The sequence below is a fragment of the Lytechinus variegatus genome, chromosome 8 (genome assembly GCF_018143015.1).
Source record: "Lytechinus variegatus isolate NC3 chromosome 8, Lvar_3.0, whole genome shotgun sequence".
In the NCBI taxonomy this organism is placed as follows: Eukaryota; Metazoa; Echinodermata; class Echinoidea; order Temnopleuroida; family Toxopneustidae; genus Lytechinus; species Lytechinus variegatus.
The window spans coordinates 40,559,095-40,582,324 of NC_054747.1; the positions used below are offsets into that span (position 1 = coordinate 40,559,095).

General features: G+C 34.5%; 1 protein-coding gene across 3 annotated transcripts in view; it reads right to left on the bottom strand.

The window, feature by feature from the left end:
• Window positions 1-371: 371 nt before the first annotated feature.
• The window catches only part of LOC121420499 (hemicentin-1-like), a 63,360-nt gene continuing 40,501 nt past the window's right edge, over window positions 372-23,230 (bottom strand). For 2 of the 3 annotated variants that reach the window (XM_041615160.1, XM_041615159.1), the window contains exons 9-20: window positions 20,725-20,925; window positions 19,352-19,639; window positions 18,358-18,669; window positions 16,677-16,838; window positions 15,173-15,298; window positions 14,746-14,766; window positions 13,258-13,485; window positions 11,773-11,901; window positions 9,145-9,169; window positions 8,037-8,104; window positions 2,823-2,887; window positions 372-2,177 (exon numbers count right to left, since the gene is read on the bottom strand). In XM_041615160.1, coding sequence (XP_041471094.1) covers window positions 1,929-2,177; window positions 2,823-2,887; window positions 8,037-8,104; window positions 9,145-9,169; window positions 11,773-11,901; window positions 13,258-13,485; window positions 14,746-14,766; window positions 15,173-15,298; window positions 16,677-16,838; window positions 18,358-18,669; window positions 19,352-19,639; window positions 20,725-20,925 — 1,874 coding nt within the window. In that variant the 3' untranslated portion in view covers window positions 372-1,928. The remainder of the gene's footprint in view (window positions 2,178-2,822; window positions 2,888-8,036; window positions 8,105-9,144; window positions 9,170-11,772; window positions 11,902-13,257; window positions 13,486-14,745; window positions 14,767-15,172; window positions 15,299-16,676; window positions 16,839-18,357; window positions 18,670-19,351; window positions 19,640-20,724; window positions 20,926-23,230) is intronic. The other variant, XM_041615161.1, reaches the window with a different exon arrangement.

Below are 23,230 nucleotides of genomic sequence, written 5' to 3' on the forward strand. Positions count from 1 at the left end.
CTTTTGTTTTTTATTGTTTGAATTATACAATATTTCAATTTTTACGAATTTGATGATTAGGACCTCCTTGCCTGAAGCACAAAATGTTAAAATAATGGAATTTCACGTGTTCAGGGAGGAATGAAACTTCATTTCACATGACAATGACGAGAAAATAACAATATTTCATATTTCATATAATAAAATACAAAAGAAATAGTGAGTGAGTGATGTCATCAACTCTCTCATTTGGATGTAACTGGCTCGTTCATATAACTATTTTGTTGAAAATAAGCGAAACTTTAAAATGCCATAACTTTCTTATTTTACATCCGATTTTGATGAAATTTTCAGTGTTATGCTTGTTGAATTTTTCTCTTTTTATTCAAATCAAGTTTTTGTTGGGGTGGACTTGTCCTTTAAATTGAACCCAACTTCAGTATATGGGCCAGTAAATTACCGGTATAGGCATGGTTACCATTAATTACATAACAGGGTACTGTTCTTAGCTCCATATTCTTATTAGAAATATAGCCTAGTTTCTGCACATGTAAGAATACGTAAAATCTACAATCACCTCTCCTAAACTACATGTACATGAACTAGACGGATTCTACATTTTATCTCTAAACAACATTTATTGTCATTTGAACTCACTGGCATGAATCAACTATGATGTCATAAAATATACTCTAACCTACACTTTCATTTAAAAATACACACGATGATGGACGTTTCAACAACACAGTTAATAACAGTCTGTACACGTACGTTTTGTTTGGTATAAAAATGGAAATTGCGTAATGCTGTCATAATATATTAGCTATTTATAAATTCATATAATTTTGATCATCTATAATGGACCTTTGTTCAAGAATTCTTCTGTGTTCTCTCCTCCATCTTAAGACTCCTCTCTTCATACTAGGCAAATATACAACAAGAACAGACTGAGTTACAAACATTTACAGATACAAACAAACAAAATTACAATGCATACTATCTGCACCGTTGGTGGGCATGGCCCAACTTCTGTTTGAGATGTAGAAGAAGTCACTCTTTGGATGTCAGCAACGAGCCTGTCTCAGGTCTACTGAACAGACTTTTCCTGAATCCATTTCCTTCACTTTCTGCACTGTTGTTCTGGCATGGCCCAACTTCTGTTTGAGATGTGGAAGTAAGGTCTCAAGTCCCTGTTCGGAAGTTAGTAGCAAGCTCATCTCAGGTCTACAGTACCAGAATGATCCTGAATCCTGTTCCTTCACTATGTGTACTGCTGGTTGGCATGGTCCCGCTTCTGTTTGAGATGTGGAAGGTCTTAAGTTACTGCTCGGAAGCCAACAATGAGCCTGCCTCAGGTCTACTGTAACAGACTGATATCGAATCCTGTTGCTTCACTTTCAGCACTGTTGGTTCATGAATTCTCTTTGCTTTTTAGTGAGATTACATGTCTTTGTTGGCAAGTCAACAAAGAAAAAGCACCAGCAAGGGTCTAGCCCTGTAGCATATAAGACCTGTAACTCCTTCCGCCAATAGCTTAATCCAATAGTCCTTACAGAGTTGAATTTGATCTTAAGGTGTCGCCATGCAAAAGCCATAAAGTACAGAGAACATCCATTGTTTCAGCAGCATTCTTCAATCTTTCATGGAAGAATATAAGTTTCTATAGATTTGCTTCCAGCACCGTTATCTTATGACCAAGTCATTGCGAAAATAATTATCCCATATCCACAAGGAAACAATCTTGTCACAACAACATTAGACAGTACAATGTATGAATGGTAAGCTTGTCTTATTTACGACCCTGATGCTAAAACTCTTGAGGATAGCTACAGGAAGAAGTTTCATTCTATAGATAAGATGGTATTAACATCACTTGTTTGGCAAGAGCCACTGTGCAAAGATCAGCTAACTGTGGCATTTTATTTCATGTCATTGATGGAGACTTAACGTCAAGGCGAGACGGGTAATCCTTGAGGCGTGACATTCTCGTAGATTAGCGCCTCTTTCTCAGGGCAGTCTTCGGCATTCCTGTTGGAGTCTACAACGGGTTGCTTCTCCTGCTGTTTCTTCGCATCATCCATCTTGTTAAAGTCCAGGGATGCGTAGATGGTTGCTTCCTCCGTTCTGATCGGCGGTTGGTCTTTGGGATGATTCTTGACGTGAGCCACCTCAGCATAGATTAAACCATCTTCATTTACCTGTGAAGTAACAACAATAAAACACATAATGCACAGGTTTATAAAGGCTGCTTGACGGAATCAAATGCCTCCCGTCCCTTGGAATACAGTGTAATATATTTGTATCACACATGCACATGCTACTAAAGTTTCATGAATCTGAACTTCAAATCTTGTACTTGTTATGAAGCATATTCTGTCACTACTGATATTTACATGTATTTGCCTTATCAAAAACACATATATACAAGTACCAAGACAAGAAGAACCAAATTGTTGATGGGGAAAATGATTAAGGTCAACTATTATAATAACTATAACCCAAAGATCTTCCACTCCAAACCGTGTGACATATTCACCATGCTTTTCCTGTTTACATATCAACAGTGAGGGAAAACAGACTTTGGATGCTGATGATTGCAGTTAATTTACATTTTGTAAAATATATTGTATATTTGATTTTGCCAGCGCCATAATGAGGCTGCGGTGAATGCAAGGAATACTCCCCAGGGAGTGGAAATTGTGCACGTTTCATGCGGGATTGAAATGAATCCAATGACCGAGGTAATAATATGCTGTAATGCGCTTTGAGCCATTCTGGGAAAAGTGCTTTATAAAAATTGGCTATTATTATTATATGAATTCAATTCGTTTAGGTTTACTTACTATTCTTCCTTCATGTTGCGACTTTCTGAAGTCTTCTTTTGCTACATCATCATAAACTGGATTATCTGTCAAAAAAATATTGTGAAATAAAAACGTGGACAAACATTAAAAGTCTTATTTGGAAAAAAAAACATGAACTTTGGCATGTGTTGTATTTAATATGGTTCACTTTGATAAAAAAAACAGAAAAACAATCGCACAAACATTTGCATTATACATACATGCAACTGTGACCAAATAATCATTGCATTTATCTCCTGGGGAGTTTAATGAAACACATGTATGGATAAAATTGGGCTGCTGTTTCCAGTGAATTTACGTTTTTAAATCATTATATTTTGTGCAATCAGCTTGAAACAGCCCCACATTTTCATCACTATCACCATAAAAAAATTAATTCTATGGATCTTTTTAAGATCGATGCCCTAAATGAGTAAAACAAAGTGTACATGTATGTCTTGTTGGATTCTGATGTGTTAGAATACATGTATGAGACCAGTGCACGGATCCTCCCTCCCTCTTACAATGTATCAATATCTTAAGTTTACTATTTTCTATGGAAGAGAACTTCCTTGAAGTGGGATTAAACTTAAAATGTAAATTACTTCTTGCATGTGATGCAAAGCTTCATGTGCAATTATATTCACTGTGTCAGATCAAGCAAACTTAACTTGTTTTGTTTTATTTTTAATTTTTTTTGAACAAACTTGAACACAAACATTTTATACAGGCAGGGGTGGGTATATATTGACACTGAAGATTATGCTTCCATGCAGACAATTTCTTGATCCTTCAAAACATCTCGCTTCCCTGGGTGTAAAGAGGCAGACAAGATATCATGCTTGCCTATACTATTTGGTCCTAGTAAATATTTCACAAAAGTTCGTTATCAATACCCAAATGCAATATTTCAGTGCATTCTTGTAAATTAGGGAGTTGAAATCCTCTTATGAAAATAATGAGCTATAGTATCTATCTGTCTGTCTGTCTGTCTGTCAATCAGTCATTCTGTTTCTCTTTCCATCTATCTATCTATCTACCTTTCTATCAATCTATCTATCTACCTTTCTATCAATCTCTCTATCTATCAATCTCTCTATCTATCTATCTCTCTCTCTATCTATATATCTATCTATCTATCCATCCATCCGTCCATCTGTCTGTGTGTCTTTCCGTCCGTCTGTTTGTCACTCTTAACAGGCAGACAATTTATCACATGTATGTTCCATGGAATAGAAATCATACATACAAGTATACTAAAAGTGCATGTGCAAAAAGCTGTACAAGGCATTATATTCTACTTTATCTTTTTGCATAAACATCTCTTGCAACAAAAATTGCACTTTTTAATAACACCAACAAATACAAATATTTGCTCATTGCTTCATAAAGATATTTTTTTCTCAATAAATGTTGATCATGCTGCTTACATATACATGTACACTGACTTCACAAACGTACAATTCCAAGTGCAATATAGATAGGATCAAGCAGTGCTATTCTAATGGACAATATAAACAATGTACAATATATAAAAGTGCATATAACTCGGGTTAGCTTAAAGCAAAACAAGTTCACAAATTCACAATGACAGCAGGGCAGTAGTCGAGGAGCAAATCCCTCAGACTCTGTAAATGTGATTCCTTCCGAGGTCAGAAAAAAATACGGCCTTGAGGCCGGCATCCACTTCATCCCTGATATGAGAGGCACTCATTATTTTGTCCAGAGGAAGAGGGGGGGGGGGGTGAGTGATGGGGGAAGTGATTTGAAAAACAAGTGTCCGTGAGGGAAATTGAGGATGGTAGGAGGGGGTGCAAATAACTTCCACTATCGTATGGTAGGGTGCAATATTGTACACTAGGATGCACTATATCATGGTGAGGTGGACTATTGCATGGTTAAAGGTGCAATATTACCAGGTAAATAGTGCATTATTAATAGACTATAACATGGCAAGATGCATGTGTGTAACCAATAAGATGGATTCATGCTAAACTTCATAGCAAATAGAGCATGGTAACTGGTTTCCAGTGAAAGCACACTGATGGGTACGTAGAGTAGTAGTTATTTTTGTGTGTGTTTTTTGCTTTTGTGTTGGGAGGATGTCGTTATGTGTTCATTTTAATATTTACATCTATGTTTGTATGCATTTATTTTAATTGAATTTTAACTCTCAATGCAGAAACAATCAGAATGTGAATTCACTTTCATGTTGTGCCTGATTACTGAACAGGGTTCCCAGCTTTTCAAGACAAAATTCCCTGATAATCAGTTAAACCCCCTTCCCAGGTTCGGATGTTTTCTAAGTTGTTGCAGTAAATTACATGTATTTTTGGAATAAAAACAATAATGCAAAATTAAGTTGGCACTATTACACAGGCATGTAATGGCCTCCCTTCTCCCCATACAGCCGTTCTTTCCTCACTTTATACAGAAAGAGGTTGATATGCAACTACATGTAAATATAACAAAGTCGGACTGACTAGCTTGCTTTCGACTTTTGTCGATTTTTTCCCTGATAGGAAAAAGTCAAATAATTTTCCCTGATGGGCTGGAAGCCCTGTGAAAGATGATTCCTTTATCCCATCCTCCCAATTTAATGTGTAATCAAAAGTTTTCTTCAATCAATCTGGGTCTCATTTCATTAATGCACAGTTTAATAACAAATTTACTGACGACCAATCACATGAAAGGATTCCAGTAGCTTTTAACTGTTACTGCATTACTGTAACAAGGTTTATGAAATAGGCCCCTGTAATGCATAGATTCCCCTAACGTATTCAGAGACATTAGGACTTTAAGTAACACTACATGCTATGGAGATATTAAAACACCCAGCCCTGTAACACAAAATGTGACAATTGATTTTACGATTAATTACTATGATTGATTGTATAATGTAAGCAATGCAATAAGTCATAAATCTGATCTAAAATCAATTGCTAAGTTTTGTGCTAGACAGCCTAGATTGAGACATAAGTCTAGAAAAAGGGCATTGTGAAATAGCAAAGACTTTTTTTTAAAGAATTTCTTGTGAAAGATAAATGCAGAGAAATACGAGAGATTTTTTTTCCACAAAAACCATTTGATTCTTTGGGCAGCAAAGATCACTTTATCAATGACATTTTGAGATATACTAGCATACATGTATGTTAGTATTCTCAAAAAGGGTTTTAATTGTACCATGGTACAAAACCATAGAATATGCAAATTTTTTTATGTTTCTCTCTTGTTACATAATTACACTAATTTCATCACATAAACTACGCAAAGTCCAATGGACAATTCCATACAACATGTACGTCCGACCCCCTATATTTGATATCTTGATGACATTTTCTATCTCTGATTTCTTGTTCTTTAGACAGTCTATACTGTTTTCAAAGGACCCTGACTTGGCCAGTTTATGAAGTGAAGTAAAAGACTTGAGAAAAATGAGGGTCGGATGTACAATAAAGGTTGATTATTTTATGGAATTGCCCCAATTACAAATGCGCACTTTTGGCAAAGGATGTCAAATTGAAGCACGATAAGTACAAGAATGCCTTTTAAAAAATTATGATTTGCATTTTTGACTTCTTTTGAATCATTCCAATATTGTAAATTTGTAATTACCTTGATTTATTTCAATAAAACATAAAGAATCTGTATAGTCCATGGTTGTGTACCAAGGTACAAATGAAACCACTTTTGAGAATACGGGCCATAGTGACAAACTTGAAGCCCAAGAAATAGAGAAAGAATGCGAGGAGTTTCAAGAATTTCATATAGACTGGAACTACCAAATGAGTACAAGAGAGATACAAAGCACCCTTATAGCAAGATTCCTGCTAAAAGGACGCTGCACAGACTTTTGAGAAGTTACCTAAATGCTTTTTATCTCAATAACACACACACATACAATATATCTTCAGAATTACCCAAACTTCATACAAGCTTAAAGGGGAAGTTCACCCTGACAAAAAGTTTATTGTAAAAATAGCCGAAAAAAATAATAAAAAATATTGCCGAATGTTTGAGAAAAATTCATCAAATAATTAAAAAGTTATTAGAAATTCAATTATTTGATTTGTGACGTCATATGCGAGCAGCATTCCTACATAGCGAATGGTAAAAAATCAATGAAATGTCATTTTCTCAGAAAATTGAAAATGGTTTTCACTGTAACTTTTGTATATCAATAGACAAATCATTTCACACCCGATCATGAAAAGAAAACAAAATTAAGTCATCAGGAACCATACAAAATTTGAAATTCATACATTTTATATTACATAACACATGGGGCAGCTGCTCGTTTATGACGTCACAAATCCAAAATTTTGAACTCTAATAACTTTCTTACTCTTTAACGGATTATCCTCAAACCTTCACCAATATTTTTTACAATTTTTTTCTGCTATTTTTACAACAAAGTTTTCTTCAGGGTGAACTTCCCCTTTAAAGGGGAATCCTACCTTGGTCATAAAATGTTGTGTGGGAAAGGAGAAAAATAAGTGAAATAAGAAAGGTGAAAGTTTGACAGAATTCAGACAAGCAATAAGAAAGCTTTGATTGTTTTAAAATTGAGTTCCCTAAAATCATCTGGGTAAGTAACTTATGGCAAGTGGAAAGGAGAACTTTCCCATAGGCTATGTACTGCATGGGTATAGCAATTACCAATTTTTACATCTTTTATTAAAGAATTCACAACTTTCTCACAGTTTGTCAGATTTTGTCAAAACTTTCACCTATGTTTGTTGTTCTTTTCAGATATTTATTCTTCTGATAAAAACAACTTTTTATTTGGGCTGGATTCCCCTTTAATAGAGTCAAAGGCCAGTATTCTGAAGTCAGGTTTAACTTAAACTCGGGTTTAAAGTTGTGGTTAAGTATGGGAAGCCAAAAGTATCAAAATTTTTATTAAGTTGTATGTTTCTTATGTTTACTGTGCTCTTTCCTGGTTCATCGATGGTGAAGACAATCATCTATTTATACTTCCCAGACAATTATAAATGATTTGAGAGTCAAAAGAGCTGAAGCATGATATCTCTACTGTTACTCTGTTAATAGTGATTTATGTAACAATTGGCTATCCATACATAAACCACAACTTTAAACCTGAGTTTAAGTTAAACCTGCTATCAGAAAATAGAGTCAATGTGTTAATAAGTTGATTAGTGTGTTACCATACAGGATACTAATGAAAAGTGCAGGAGAGCCGTTGACACGTACATGCAAAATACCCACCACTGAGGAATGACCTAGACTGACCGTTCGTTGGCTGACCCTCGGGTCCAGATCTAATGGATTGACAAATTCAGTTTTAATTATCATGTTGTTTCCTTTTTTTTCGTTTTATATGTAAACAGCACTTTATACTTTGTTAAAAAACACTGTGTACATGTATATCAATATCATCACCATCATCGTCAATATCATAATTATCATCATCATCATCACCATCATTATCATCATCATCAAAATCATCATCATCACCACCATCATCATCACCATCATCATCATCATCACCATCATTATCATCATCATCACCATCACCATCATCATCAACACCATCATCAAAAACATCATCATCATTACTACTATTATTTCTATATCCATTTTTTTTACTAAGAATACATAGTACCAAAATGTTTACCACAACATTTTTCTTTTTTTTTATGAGAAGGGAATTTAAGCATTAAGAATGACCCTCAGGCCCAGATCTAATGGAATTATGACAAATTTATTTTACATTAGTATACAGTTTACAATTGATATTCAATTATTGAGTATATTTTACCAAAATAAACAATACATGTACATCATGAATCAAATCTTTATGAAAAAGGGGCAGTGAATTGTATGAAGTTTAAAACTCATATTCAATTATTGATTATATACATGTACGTATATAGTCTTAGAATAAACATATGTTTCATTTTTATTATGAAAAAGGCAATTTTTAAATTGTTCTACTATAATTCAAAAAATGCATACTCTTCTTAAAAATAGGAGTGGGCTATACATGGGTCAAAAATACTTTTTTGTCATTTCAATATGGCAACAGTTTTTTTTTTAATTCCTTGTTACGTATCTCAACATGAAATGATAATATGTTTTGTCTCAGGGCCATTTTGGATTTTTGCCCAGCACACTTTTTTCTCGGACCGAGACAAAAAATATCGTTATTTCATGTTGAGATAAGGTAAAAGGAACACAGAATCCTGTTGCCACAGCAAAAAAAAAAAATCGCCCATTTATAGCCCACTCCTAATGATATGTTATATTGTCACAATTCAAATTTAAAGAAAATTTTAAAATGAGAATGTCATGATCTTACCTAATAGATGATTTAGGAAGCTTTACTGTTATTGGTCAGTGAAGGAGATAAAAGGAAATCAAATAAATAAATATAATGAGTCACAATAATGATAATTTAAAGTAAATAATAAAACAGTCATGTATAGATTATAAAGAATATCTTAAAACTCAAGGAAGTGTATATCATTACATTTATTTTGCTTAATAATTTGCTTAGATTCTCAAATGTCTAAATACCAACTAGCTTGAAAAAAGAAATTGAATAAAATAGGCTTAAGGTCATTAAATCAAACTTTGAGCTCTTACGATGACAAAGTGACTGTACACAAAGTCTGAATGCTTTCTTTATTTGGAGATGATAACTGTAAAACCAAATAAAGAAAGCATTCAGACTTTGTGTACAGTCACTTTGTCATCGTAAGAGCTCAAAGTTTGATTTAATGACCTTAAGCCTATTTTATTCAATTTCTTTTTCAAGCTAGTTGGTATTTAGACATTTGAGAATCTAAGCAAATTATTATGTCATTAAGATGAATAATGAGAAGCAAAATAAATGTAGTGATATACACTTCCTTGAGTTTTAAGATATTCTTTATAATCTATTATTTCAAAAATATGTGAACATTGTTGGACTTTTAAAAATATTATAATAATATTTTTAAAAAGTCCAACAATGTTCACATATTTTTGAAATAATTTAAATTGCCCAGCGTGAACATCTCATGCTTGAGTGAACACAATCTTCAAAAGTTATTTTCTCCTTTCTGAAGCTTTCTGAACAGGGTTGACAATTTTTTTTATTTTTTTATTTTTTTTTATTCAAATCAGATTTTTTTTATTTATAAAAGTGCCTTCGAAAAAAAAGGGTAATTATCCCCCCCTTACTCTTACAATGACATCAATATTGATGTTATACATTTCACCCCTAATATTGTTCTTAACCACATATTTTGTAATTAAAATCCAGTAAAAATGGACAATTAAAAATAAATTTGAGGAATCATGTATCTGAACTTAATTCTATCATACATAGGCCTATGAAGGAATATTCCATAGGGAATTCCCAGTGAGTAGAGAAAATTCCCCTCTGGGATTTTTCATTCAAATATTTAAAAAATCCAAGAGAAAAAATCCCTTATCAAAACTGCCAACAAACCCTTTGCCAATTACTAGTATTCATGTATATTGTAAGAGAAATAATTCAAATCAATGATTTTTTTTCAATTAGTCACAGCTTTACAATAGTCAAAGAGAGACTACAACTGTATATGTTTAGGATAAACTCTTCTCTTGCTACAGATATAGATGCAAAACTCTCAGTTTTGGAGAACAATATAAGAGATAGCTTAGTCAAAGGGTGACTATACTACATTATGTTACTGTGATTTTTTACATTAATCTACAATTTTTATTCCCATATTCTCTACAAAAAAATCTGTTTGATCCATGAAGTATGAAAAAAAATCTACTTACTTTTAACTTAAAGGATAAAAACTGCAAAACTGCTTAAATTACAACATATGTATTACAAAAAGAAGTATTTTATTTTAAATGAGACACAGCTTACAACTGCCAATGATTGTAACTGAAGTACCTGCATCTTAACATTTAAATGCAGTGTTAAATGTTTATTCTGAGTTTTGCAAATTGTTGTTATAGAGCTCTTTCCATTATTACATGCAGATACAAAACTTCCATTATTTGTAGCACTGAACATAAAATGGGCTGCAGTGACTTAAAAGGTTTATAAGAGAAAGCTTTTCTCAACAGTCAAATTATGACTGTACTACATTATGTTAATGTGATTTTTATAATTATGTTATTTAAAACATCAAATGTATGATAAATGTAACAATACGAAATAAGAGGCATGTTAAATATGTTGATTACATGCAGGTATCATTTTTTATTTTACATGACAGAAGTAGTTATGTGTAGGCGAAGGATCAAAACTGGAAAACTGCCAACAAACCTTTTCTCATTGACTTTTATATATTATATTTTTTTTTACAAACTGCTCTCTGAAAAGTCTTTGGATTATGTGAAAACTTTATGTTAAGAAAGAAATTGACTAATAATAACTGACAAAGAATGTAAAATTTCAGAAGAAAAACTCGACATAATTTACAAAAAATGAGTACCTATTGACAACATACATCTGTAGTTTTTAAGGAATTACCTGATTTTATTAATTTGATTTTAATTTGTTTTAAGTAGATATGAAGACTTTGTTGATCTTTTGTTGATATAAAGTTAATTCAAAGTTTTTCAGTTGACTTGAAGAATTAAAACTGCATTGAACAAATACTTTGTCCATGATTTGTACATTTTTCAATGGAAGTGATTTAAATCAATGATTTAAAAAAAAAAATGGTGATTTAAATCGCGATTTAAATCACGATTTAAATCAACGTGATTTAAATCCGCCAACCCTGTTTCTGAAGCTCTCGCTTTCTTTCTTTTGCATGTAATCAAATATTCTAGTGGGTTCATGTCGATCAATTTTGACAAATCACATATTATTTTTAAGCTATGGCTGTGCCTCTTAAAACTAGAGTAAGATATCAAAATTCTTTTTGGGGGACTTATTGTTAGTTTTGGGATGGAAGGTCACAAATGTTAAAAGAATAGGAAAGATTAGACTTACATTCATTTTTCCTGATATGATTTCTCCTGACAACTAATATAACGAAAACCAAAGCGATGAATACGACTATTCCAATGATCGCAAACGTTATAGGTGATTGTCCTCTATTACCTGTGTTTAGACTGGCAACTGTCAAAAATGAAACGAAAAACAACAATAATAATAATGATATTATCATTACTGTGCATCTTTAAACTAGATTAAGATATCAAAATTCATTTTGGGGGACTTATTGTTAGTTTTGAGATGGGTGATCGAATCATGACCTAGCGCCCTTTGGCAAGGCGTCAATCCACACTATGCCACTCTCCCCCAGGTGCTAATTGGGTACCGGTAGGAAAAGACCGTCATTGTGGTTGGTTTAGCAAGTGTGCACCTAACAGGCTGCTTGGAATGCTATGAATCCAGTGACCGGGTAATACTAATTGTGAAGCGCTTTGAACAGTCGTAGATTGATATAAAGCACTATATAAATGCCAATTATTATTATTATTACTGATAATGATGACAACAACAATAATATTATTTTTAATGATGATGATAATAATAATAATAATCATAATAATAATACTGATTTTCATAATAAAAAATAATACCAATAATAATAATAATACAAATAATGATGATAAAAATGATGATTATATAATACAAGTAAATGCAATTTATTAGGTGCTTATGCCAATCTCCTTAGAAATACTTAAGATGCAAACAAAATAATAAAAGAACAGAGAGAGTATACATATACTCAAGTCATTGATAAAAAAATACAACTATCCCAATGATCGCAAACATTACAGACGATTGTGTTCTATTACCTGTAGTTAGACTTGCAACTATCAAAAAAATGAAACAATAATGAACAGATTTTATAAGGCCCCATATCCATCTTGTTTGAGATGCTCAAGGCTCACAAGTGAACGGGGGGGGGGGGGGGGGGAGCAAATAAAGTAATAAAGGAACAGAGAGAGTATTCTTAAATCGTTGATTAAAAAAAAAATAATAATGTAGATAATTTTTTGGCTACATTTTTATTGATAAATTCATAGTTTGCAGTCGACTCAAGTTCTCAATTAGAAATTGCATTTATTGTTTGCAACTAGAGTTCTCAATTGGAAAATGCATTCACAGTTTGAAGTCGACTCAACTTCTCAATTAGAAAATGCATTCAGTTTGCAGTCGACTCAAGTTCTTAATTAGAAAATGTATTCATAGTTTGCAATCGACTCAAGCTCTTAATTAAAAATGCATTCATAGTTTGCAGTTGACTAAAGTTCTCAATTAGAAAATGCATTCATAGTTTGCAGTCGACTCAAGTTCTCAATTAGAAAATGCATTCATAGTTTGCAGTCGACTCAAGTTCTCAATTAGAAAATGCATTCATAGTTTGCAGTCGACTCAAGTCCTCAATTAGAAAATGCATTCCTAGTTCGAAGTCGACTCAAGTTCTCAATTAGAAAATGAATTCATAGTTTGCATTCAACTCACCATTGACGGTCTCCTGTACACTGCACAATCCTCTGCCAAAGCTTGAAACCATGATGACTTGATCACTAGGTCTCTGTACTGGAGCGCCATCGGCAGGGTAAGCACGGCTCTTCGGATTACAGTGACCCTCTGCGCTCGTCTCGATCTTGAATCCAATCCCATCAGGCAATTCTATGGCCGGGTCAGAGGCTAAGGTGATAAGCCCGTTCTCATTGGTCACTAGGATGCCTGCACAGGATAAGGTTTGAATTAACTGGTTGAATACCTAATTTGTAATTCCCATAGGCTTTATACAGGAATTACCTGGTTCCATTTGCAATGGGTTAACCTGTTAACAACTGAATTCTGTGATTTCCATAGGCTTTGTACATGGAGCACCTGGTGCCAGTTGTCAATGGGTTAACCTGTTAACTACTGGAATCTGTAATTGCTATAGGCTTTGTACAGAGATCACCTGGTGCCAGTAGTCAATGGATTAACCTGTTAACTACTGAATTCTGTAATTGCTATAGGCTTTGTACATGGAGCACCTGGTGCCAGTAGTCAATGGGTTAACTACTGAATTCTGTAATTCCTATAGGCTTTGTACATGGAGCACCTGGTGCCAGTAAGCAATGACTTATGCTGTTTGAGTTCTGAATTCTGTAATTCTCATAGGGAATACCTGGTTCCAGTAGGCAATAGCTTGTCATATCAAAGCATGTATTGAATTTTATCAGACATAATTGGGTTGTCATGCCTTGAATATTTGCATTAGTACACTGACATATGCATGGCATGCTGATTTATCATTTTAATCATTGATCTAAAAAAATAATTTATCGATATACAGAAATATTTTCTTTGTGTTAACATTTCTCAATTGCAATTTAATTTAAATCACTGAATTCTAGATAGGATTAAGTGATATACATAGCTTCTAACAAGTACTTATGAATATGCTGTAAATTGATTGGTAAATTGCCAATTCGTCCACTTATCACATGGTCTATCTTCATTTAGTGTAACACCATTCCGTCCATCAACATTTCATCTTATAAACATTTTTTCCAATAACCATTTGGTCCAATCATCATTTTGTCTATCACCATTTCCTCTAATGACCAGTTGGCCTCATACCCATTTTCTTTTCATTCATTTTGCAGTATTTAACACTTTAGTTTAATTAGACCAAAATGGTATATGGACTGAATGGCTATTAGACCAACAGGTTATTAGACAGGATGGCATTAGACTAATTGAAAGTAGACCATGTGATGAGTAGATGAACTGATAATAGACCAAATAATAGTACACGAATAGTACACGAGTTGGCAACTGGACGAATTCGCATTAGACGAATTGGAAATAAATCAATTGATCTTAGAATAAACAACAACAACAAAAATAACATGTTGTGTTCTTTTAACAAAATTAAATTAAATGTCGGGATTTAAATCTCTCTTAGAATAATATTTGGGGAAAAATATGATTTCTGGTTTTACTCACCATAACCACTTGGAGGTAGAGCTAAACATTCAAATAGAAAAAGAAAACAACCGATTACAAATGGAATTGTGAAATGCACAGCAATTTTTCATGTTTTATCAAAAATAAGTGAAAAAAAGAGGTATTATGGAAATCATAACACAAATTTCTCAACAAAGCTTTAGCTTTGAAAGGTCACATTTATTTAAATCAATATTAGAGAAAAAGCTATGCATACATGGATATAAATATATCCACAGAATTAATAACGAAGACAAGGAAATACCTTTAGCTTGGTTCATACATGTAAATCATCATCTAAAATGTGAATTACCTATGTTGCTACACTCTGCAGTAAATCTTGAACATAGCAAAGTACATATTACAGAACACTGTTTTATTTGCCTAAAAATGAACTATAAATGTGGTACTTTAAATTTATACTTACGTGCAGTAGATACTACAATTTTGCTGCTCCCAATGCTTCTACCATTTGTATTCTCTGCATAGACAGAGATGGAGTACCAGCGAAAATCTTGTAGTTCCTCCAAGAGATATTCCGGTTCTTTGATTCCTAGATAAATAAAAGATAAATAAATAAATAATGCAGAGTTCCCAGCTTTCCAAGAAAACTAAATTCCCTAATTTTTCCCTGATTAAGTTTTAAAAATTCCCTGATAATTATTTAAACTCATTCCCAGTTTTGCATGTTTTTTAAGTTGTTGCAGTGAATTACATGTATTTTCAGTACTAAAACAATAATGTAAAACTAATTAGTACCACCATATCCAGTCATTCAATGGATGTTGTTTTGATAATGAACAAAGTATAATCAGAGTCTGACTAACTACCATGGTTTCGATTTTTGGGCCGATCGAAATTCACTCATTTTTCCCCTCATTTGAGGCATTTTCCCTGATTTGAGGTATTTTTTTATCATTTTCCCTGACTGGAAAAACCTGGGAAACCTGTAAAAATGTTAATGCATTGTTTGTATTATAAGTATCAACATAAGTCTTGTTTGTCCTCCCCAAATTAATACCCCTTTCATAAACCCAATTATGCGGATAATAGCCGCATAATTTGGTCGTAAAATTGGAGGAGGACCAGAGTTATCCGCATTATTTCGATGCTGCTATTATCCGCATAATAGCAGCATTGGGACCAGATTTTGACTTTATGAACGCATTTCAAAAGTAATGCAACGCAACCCCATCGGAGAGGGCGTGTGCAGTTGCCATGACAATTATCCGCCTTTTTCAGATCGGGCGCTCGTGAAAAAAGTGTGGATTATTTTCGGAGTTTGTGAACGCAATTTTTATTGAATTATCTGCATTACACTTAGGCAGATAATTGGAGGATGGGTTTATGAAAGGGGTATAAGATCCTACAAATCAGGATTGATGAACTAGAAATTGGCATATTTTTTATCAGCATTACAATTTATTACATTTTAGTTCAATGTTAACCCCATGATTGAAAAGACAGTTAGGTCATAAACATTAACAATTAATTCCTATCCTGAATTGAAGCTGTTTGTTATTCCTTGTTCGATTTGATGAGATGTTTAGTAATTTGTTTGTCTGATTTTACTTTATCTGTTCAAATTATATCACCCTGGAGTACCCCTTCAAATATTAATCATTCCTCCAAAAGAGATTAATCCTACAAAATAAACTCTTACAACATTAAGGTCGGCGAAGATGTCCAACCCTGTACGGTGTTCCCCCCCCCCACACATTTCATTTGGATTGCTCTAGTCTGAATAATAATAATAGGTCCATTTATAAAGCGCAGTTACTATGTGCATATACTCTACTGCGCTTTGATAATTGGTATCATATTATTACCCCGGCTGTAGCTGAGCCGCCATATTAATAGGCGCTAAAGCGTTCAAGGAAAAATCCTACCGGGTACCTATTCACCATTCATTGAATGGGACAAAGGCTCACCAAATATATTCTTGCAGTCCATTTGGGTGTCATTCAGACAGTACATAATGACGTATGATTGTTCTACTCCTCCGTCGAATCCTGGCTGCCAGTAAGCCATGAATGAATGAGATGTGGTCCGGCTTGCATCGACCCGCAATGATGTCGGAGGTTCTGGTTTTGCTGTTTGAACAATAGAAAGTAATAATAATAATAATTATCACCACGATCATCATCATCATCGTCATTGTTATCATCATCACCATCATCATCATTATCAACATCATAATATTCATCATCACTATGACCATCATCATCATAATCATCATCATCATCTTTTTGGCTGCTACCAACTTCTATTTTGCTGCTACCCCTTCAGTATAATACTTTATTTATGTCCGTGTCTGATTTATTTCATGTTTGTACTATTTGTATTGTTTTTATACTTAGAAAAATAAATTGAATTGAAAAATTGAAAAAAATTGAAATCATCATCAACATCATCAACATCATAATCATCATCACCATCATCATCACCATCATCATCATCATCATCATCACCATCATCATCATCACCATCATCATAATCATCATTATCATCATTATCATCATCATCATAATCATCATCATCACCATCATCATCATAATCATCATCATCTCCATCACCATCATCATAATCATCATTATCATCATCATCACCATCATCATCATCTTCAAGGCATTTACGTAGCACCATCTGCACGTACCTAGAAAAAAATCTGGGTAATTTTTGTTTTTGCTGAAAGAAAACATGCCATGGCTGGTATTCAAACTCACAACCCTTTAACTGAAAATGAAAGTAAGAACCTACAGACAAGTTATGGAAATAATAGTCATCTTTTGATTTATCAATAGTACGTGGTGTAGCCGTTCTGACTCTCGCCTTGTAATCAGAGGGTCATGTGTTCGAATCCCACCATGGCCTAGCGTCCTTTGGCAAGGCGTCAATCCACAATTTGCCGCTCTCACCCAGGTGCTAATTGGGTACCGGTAGGAAACAACCGTCATTGTGGTTGGTTAGCAAGTGTGCGCCTAACAGGCTGCTTGGAATGCTATGAATCCAGTGACGGGGTAATAATAATTGTGAAGCGCTTTGAACAGTCGTAGCTTGATAAAGTGCTATATAAATGCCAATCATTATTATTCATTACATTTCTGAGCTAAGGAATGTACTTGCAATCATTTAAAAGCAGATTGGTACCACGCAGGATGAATTCCTTGAATGCACTGAGTGCTGAAAGGCAGCTCGAGAAAAAGCCAGGGCAACAATAATAGTGCACCTCGAAATAGATCATTCCTAGATACATGTAGGTGGTGCTATTCTCTATTATTACCATCTGACCCATATTCTGAAGTCTAGTTTAACTTTAAACTCAGGTTTAAAGTTGTGGTTTAAGCATGGACAGCCAATTGTTATATAATCACTAACAGTAGAGAAAAACTTCAGCTCACTTGGCTCTCAAATCATTCATAATAGTCTAGGATGATTGTCTTCACCATCGATGAATCAGGAAAGAACACAGTAAACATAAGAAACATACAACTTAATAAAAATTTTGATACTTTTGGCTTCCGATACTTAAACCACATCTTTGAACCTGAGTCTAAGTTAAACCCGACTTTAGAATACGGGACTATATGTCAGAGGAGTGATCAGACTTACATGTTCCGCTGAGGTTGATGACAGCTTCATCCACTCCTATCGTGTTTTCTGCCGTACACCTGTAATTTCCGTGATCAATGTCCGGTTGTACATTCAGAACGCTCAACGTGCTTGTCACCACGCTCTCGTAGTCGCTATTCACCACGGTATTGACCACCAGCGTCCGGTCCCAGAGCTCATCAGAGTGGTTGCCGAGCCTCTCCCAGTTCACCCTAATGCTTGGGTTGCCCTTGACGACGCAGGATAACGTGGCATTCTTGCCCTCGTTTGTGGTTGTGCGATTGTTGGCCTTGTTCTGAATGGTAGGTGGAACTGAAAAGAGAATCAAATGATATCGTGGAATAACAGTAATAATTCAATTGATATTTGTGTGATAAAATCCATTAGAAATATGTCCTTCCCCCATCCCTATTTTAATAATGAGACCTGCCAACCTGTGGGAATGAAAAATTGTATTCTGTGATAAAAAAAAATGTAAATTTCCCCCTAAAAGTGTATTTCATAATAAAATGCGTGGCGCACTCACTCATCTCGGCACTCAAGCTGCATGCAAGCTAAAATGCGCACTGCTCTTGCAGATGATGGTTTTAACAGAATGATTGAAAAAAAAGTTACCTGACATTACATTGATCTACATGTAATAACCATATTTGTGGAAGTTTTATGAAATAGAGACATATAGAGATGATTTTTCTCAATAAATTATGATTTTGTTAAAAAAAAAGTATTTTTCAAAGAAAAAACATACTGCCATATTTTGGTTGCAAAAACGTACTACATACGCCCAAAACGTACTGGTTGGCAGGTCTGGGTCACATGTCTTTTCTTTTGGATTCTGATGTTAATGGTTGATACCAGAGGTAAATAATCATATCTCATTGATACATGCCTGAAAAAAATCAATTACATACACCAATACACACCGTCCTTTTACAGCCCCAAGTACTCCTTTCATTTCTACTCTGTCACCCCATCCCAATCTGTGTCCACTTACATAGCACAATAAGTTGATCCTGATTGCTACTCCTTGGTGGAATGTTGTTATTAGCGATGCACCTATACACCCCTGCATGGTGTCGTCTAACCTCCCTGAACCTGAGTAGCTGTGAGCCATCCTCCTTGGTCAACTGGTCAAGCATCAAACCTTCGTTGCTGGCCATCACCCAGGTCAGGGCCGGTCTGGGGTTGCCTTCGGCCCGGCAGGTGAACTCTAGGTCCGCAGTGCCCTCTGTGACTTGACGGGCCGGCATGTTCCTGGAGATAACAGGTTCTTCTGGTGCATCTAAGGGTGGACAATAAAAATAACATATTAATAAAAATAATGATCTGGGCACCATCTTACAAAGAGTTACGAACGATTCAATCAATCATAACTCTATTGGAAATCCATCAGTGCCATAATTTTTTCTACAGAAAATTAGCAAAATGTCCTTTGTAAACAAAGGAGAACACACCAAATTGTCAAGAAATCAATGAATTCATGGATATACATTCATATCTATAAAATCTTTTGAACAAACATGCCTTTTATATGATGACTTTGCTGGCTTTCCATAGATGCGATTGATGCGTACAATCGCAACTATTTGACAGACAGGGCTCTGGCATTTATAAGATGCTTAAGATACAGTGTACATACTATTAATAATTAAGTCATTGACTGATAGCTAACTTGTTATAGATATCTCTGGATCTGATCAGATCAATCGCAACTCTTTGACAGACGGGGCCCTGGCATTCATAAGATGCTTAAGATACAGTGTGCATATTATTAGTAATCCAGTCATTGGCTGATAGCAAACTTGTTATAGATATCTCTGGATCTGATCAGATCAATCGCAACTCTTTGACAGACGGGGCCCTGGCATTTATAAGATGCTTAAGATACAGTGTACATGCTATTAGTAATCCAGTCATTGACTGATAGCAAACTTGTTATAGATATCTCTGGATCTGGATGTATACGTTGCAGGGCCATCAGGGTATAAACCCATTGGGTACTTGACCTGAATTTTGCCAGGACTGGCAGGTGCAATACACCGGGTGAACACCCTACTCTTTGACGAATAGTGTATCGGTTTTAACGTGCATAGGTTGTGACTCTCCTATACACTGGACCAACATTTGCATCCTTTCCGATGGACGGAGTGTTTTTCAACTGCATTCACACCTGCACTGAATAGAGTGGTGAGGCAAGCTAACACACAACGCTATTGCATCAGACTTTTTTTCTGTTAGACGCATTTTGGCATGAGCAGGACTTCAACCCCTCACGTTGAGATCTACGATCTTATCTGAAACATGTGCTCTAACCGACTGAGCTACGCTGCCTCAGATACTGCACATTTGGACCCTGATTGTACTCACATTTGACATTAGGAACGCAAGGTTCTGAACAGACGGTAGAATCACAAGATGGACTGACGGTGGTACAACACTTGAAGCTCTGTCTGTAATCTTGTTTGGTAAAGTTTCTCATGTAACTCAGAGTTGTCCTGGATCCTTGGGGTTCGGAGCTTTCCTCAAAGTGAGTCTGCAAGGCGTCTGGCTCGTTTATCGTTTCAACACCTGCACAGAAAAAATATAACAGTAAAAATATGTAGTATATAGACCTGCCAACCTCTGGGAATGAAAAACTGTATTGTGTGATAAAAAACTGTATTTTCCCCCCCAAAAAAGTGTATTTCATAATAAAATGCTTGGCACTCGCTGATCGCAGTGCTCAAGCTGCATTCAAGCTAAAATGTGCACTGCTCTTGCAGATGAAAAAAAAAACCATTGAAACATGTGTATACCTACACCCTGGTTTTAACAAAATGATTGAAAAAAAAACCAAGTTACCTGAAATTACATTGATGTAATAACCATATTTGTGTACATTTTATCAAGTAGAGACATATACCCATACCGGTAGAGATTATGTTTTCAAAGATTTACGATTTTGTAAAGAAAAAAATTAATGGACTGCCATATACTGTATTGGTTGCAAAAACATACTACATAAGCCTAAAACGTACTGGTTGGCAGGTCTGAGTATAACATCTTGTAAAACTTATATTGATTTCATTTTGATTGACTATTTTTGCAACATACTGTAACACCTACTGTAAATATTGTGTCAGTGCAAGAATGCCCTTAACACCACACTTCTGCACATTGCATGCATGCAAAAACACCTTTAGCTGCGTGCATAAGTGCATTGCATAAGGGTATTTCTGCACTGATGAGATGCCTGAAAATGCGTTGCTAAGGGCATTCTTGCCCTGATACCAAGATATGATGAAACATTCTTTAATTCCTGTAATCAACACCTATACATAAAAAAGTATGGCCATACAAACATGTACTAGTGTAATATCTTAATACATCTTCTTCATTTTTAAATCTTTTTTGTTTGGCAATCAGTCATTATCCACTATTTTTGCCATACACTATTCATAAATATGATGTTTAAGCGCTATTCTGGTATTATTACTTCTTCATGTGCAACAATAAGTATTCTTTATAACCTCTTTATTCCTGAGATAGGCAACAGTGAATAATGCATTGTACTATTGTTTTTTATGAAATAAAAACAGGAAATAAAAGCTTTGTGAATGTGGATGACCAATTTCCTAAATTCTTTTGGCAGCACACCAATTATTAAGTAAATCTATTTCCTTTTATTTCTTCACTTTTTCAGTCATTTTGAAAAAAATGGAAATGATAAATGATACACCATTTAGACACAAGAAACACAAGGGAGGGATTCAAAAAACTAAAATAATTACAAAAAAATGAATCAGTAGAAAGAAGAAAACGGCTCAAGAGATAATGAAAATAAATGGCTGGTAATAGTGGAACTACCTCTACATATACAACTGTGTGTATTACCCCTATGCTTTCATCTACTGGAAAGAATGAAATACATTTTTTGATCATCACCCCCCCCCCCTCCTCCCATCATCATACACCTGTCTGCAGTACAGTTATATAAAAACATTGATGTATACATGTTTTGTTATATGATTAATGTGTGTAATTTACAAGCAATAATCAGCTTTTGGTTTTTAGGTAATGCTATCATTGAGATAAATGGACATTGTCAACTTCACTGCAGAAAGATATAAACTACATCCAAATTACCAATCAAGAAGCTGGATAAACCAATTCCAGTATCGATCTCCATTATTTGTTCTATTTTTTTTTACCTTGAATTAGTTTTTATTTATACTTGTTTTTACTTTAATGGTATTTATTTCCACAATAATTTATCAAATTACCAGTATCGACAATTAATGGTTTTAACTTTTTGTAGTCTACCTTGAATTAGTTATCATTTACACTTGTTCTTTACTTTATTGGTATTTATTTTCACTTCAATGTTATAGGAAGATAACTACATCAAAATCACTGAGATTATTTCTCCAATTACCAATATCAACCTTCATTAATGTTTTTTCTACTTTATAAAGTGTTCTTGAAGAGGTTTCTATTCAAATGTGCCTTTTACTAAAAGAGGCTGTTTATTTTGAGTTCATTATGGTTTCATATTACTTACAAGTGGCATAAACATTAAGTTTGAAGTACTTTTCATTCAGTTCTTATTAGTCTTGTTTAAGTCTGTGTGTTCATGTATGTGTGTGCGGGGGGGGGGGGGGGGGGGGGGGTGGTTGGCATATATCTGCCAATATTGTGTAATCTTAGCTGACAAATTGAATACTCTTTAGAATACCAGGGAGCGTTTCATCAATATTTTCATCCGACAAGTTGTCAGATCTGACATCTTTCCATGAATTTGATTGGCTGAGAGGCACTGTTCCTATGGTAACTGTCGGATAAAGTGGGACTTGTCGGATAAAACGTCCAACAAGTCCTTTCATGAAATGCTCCC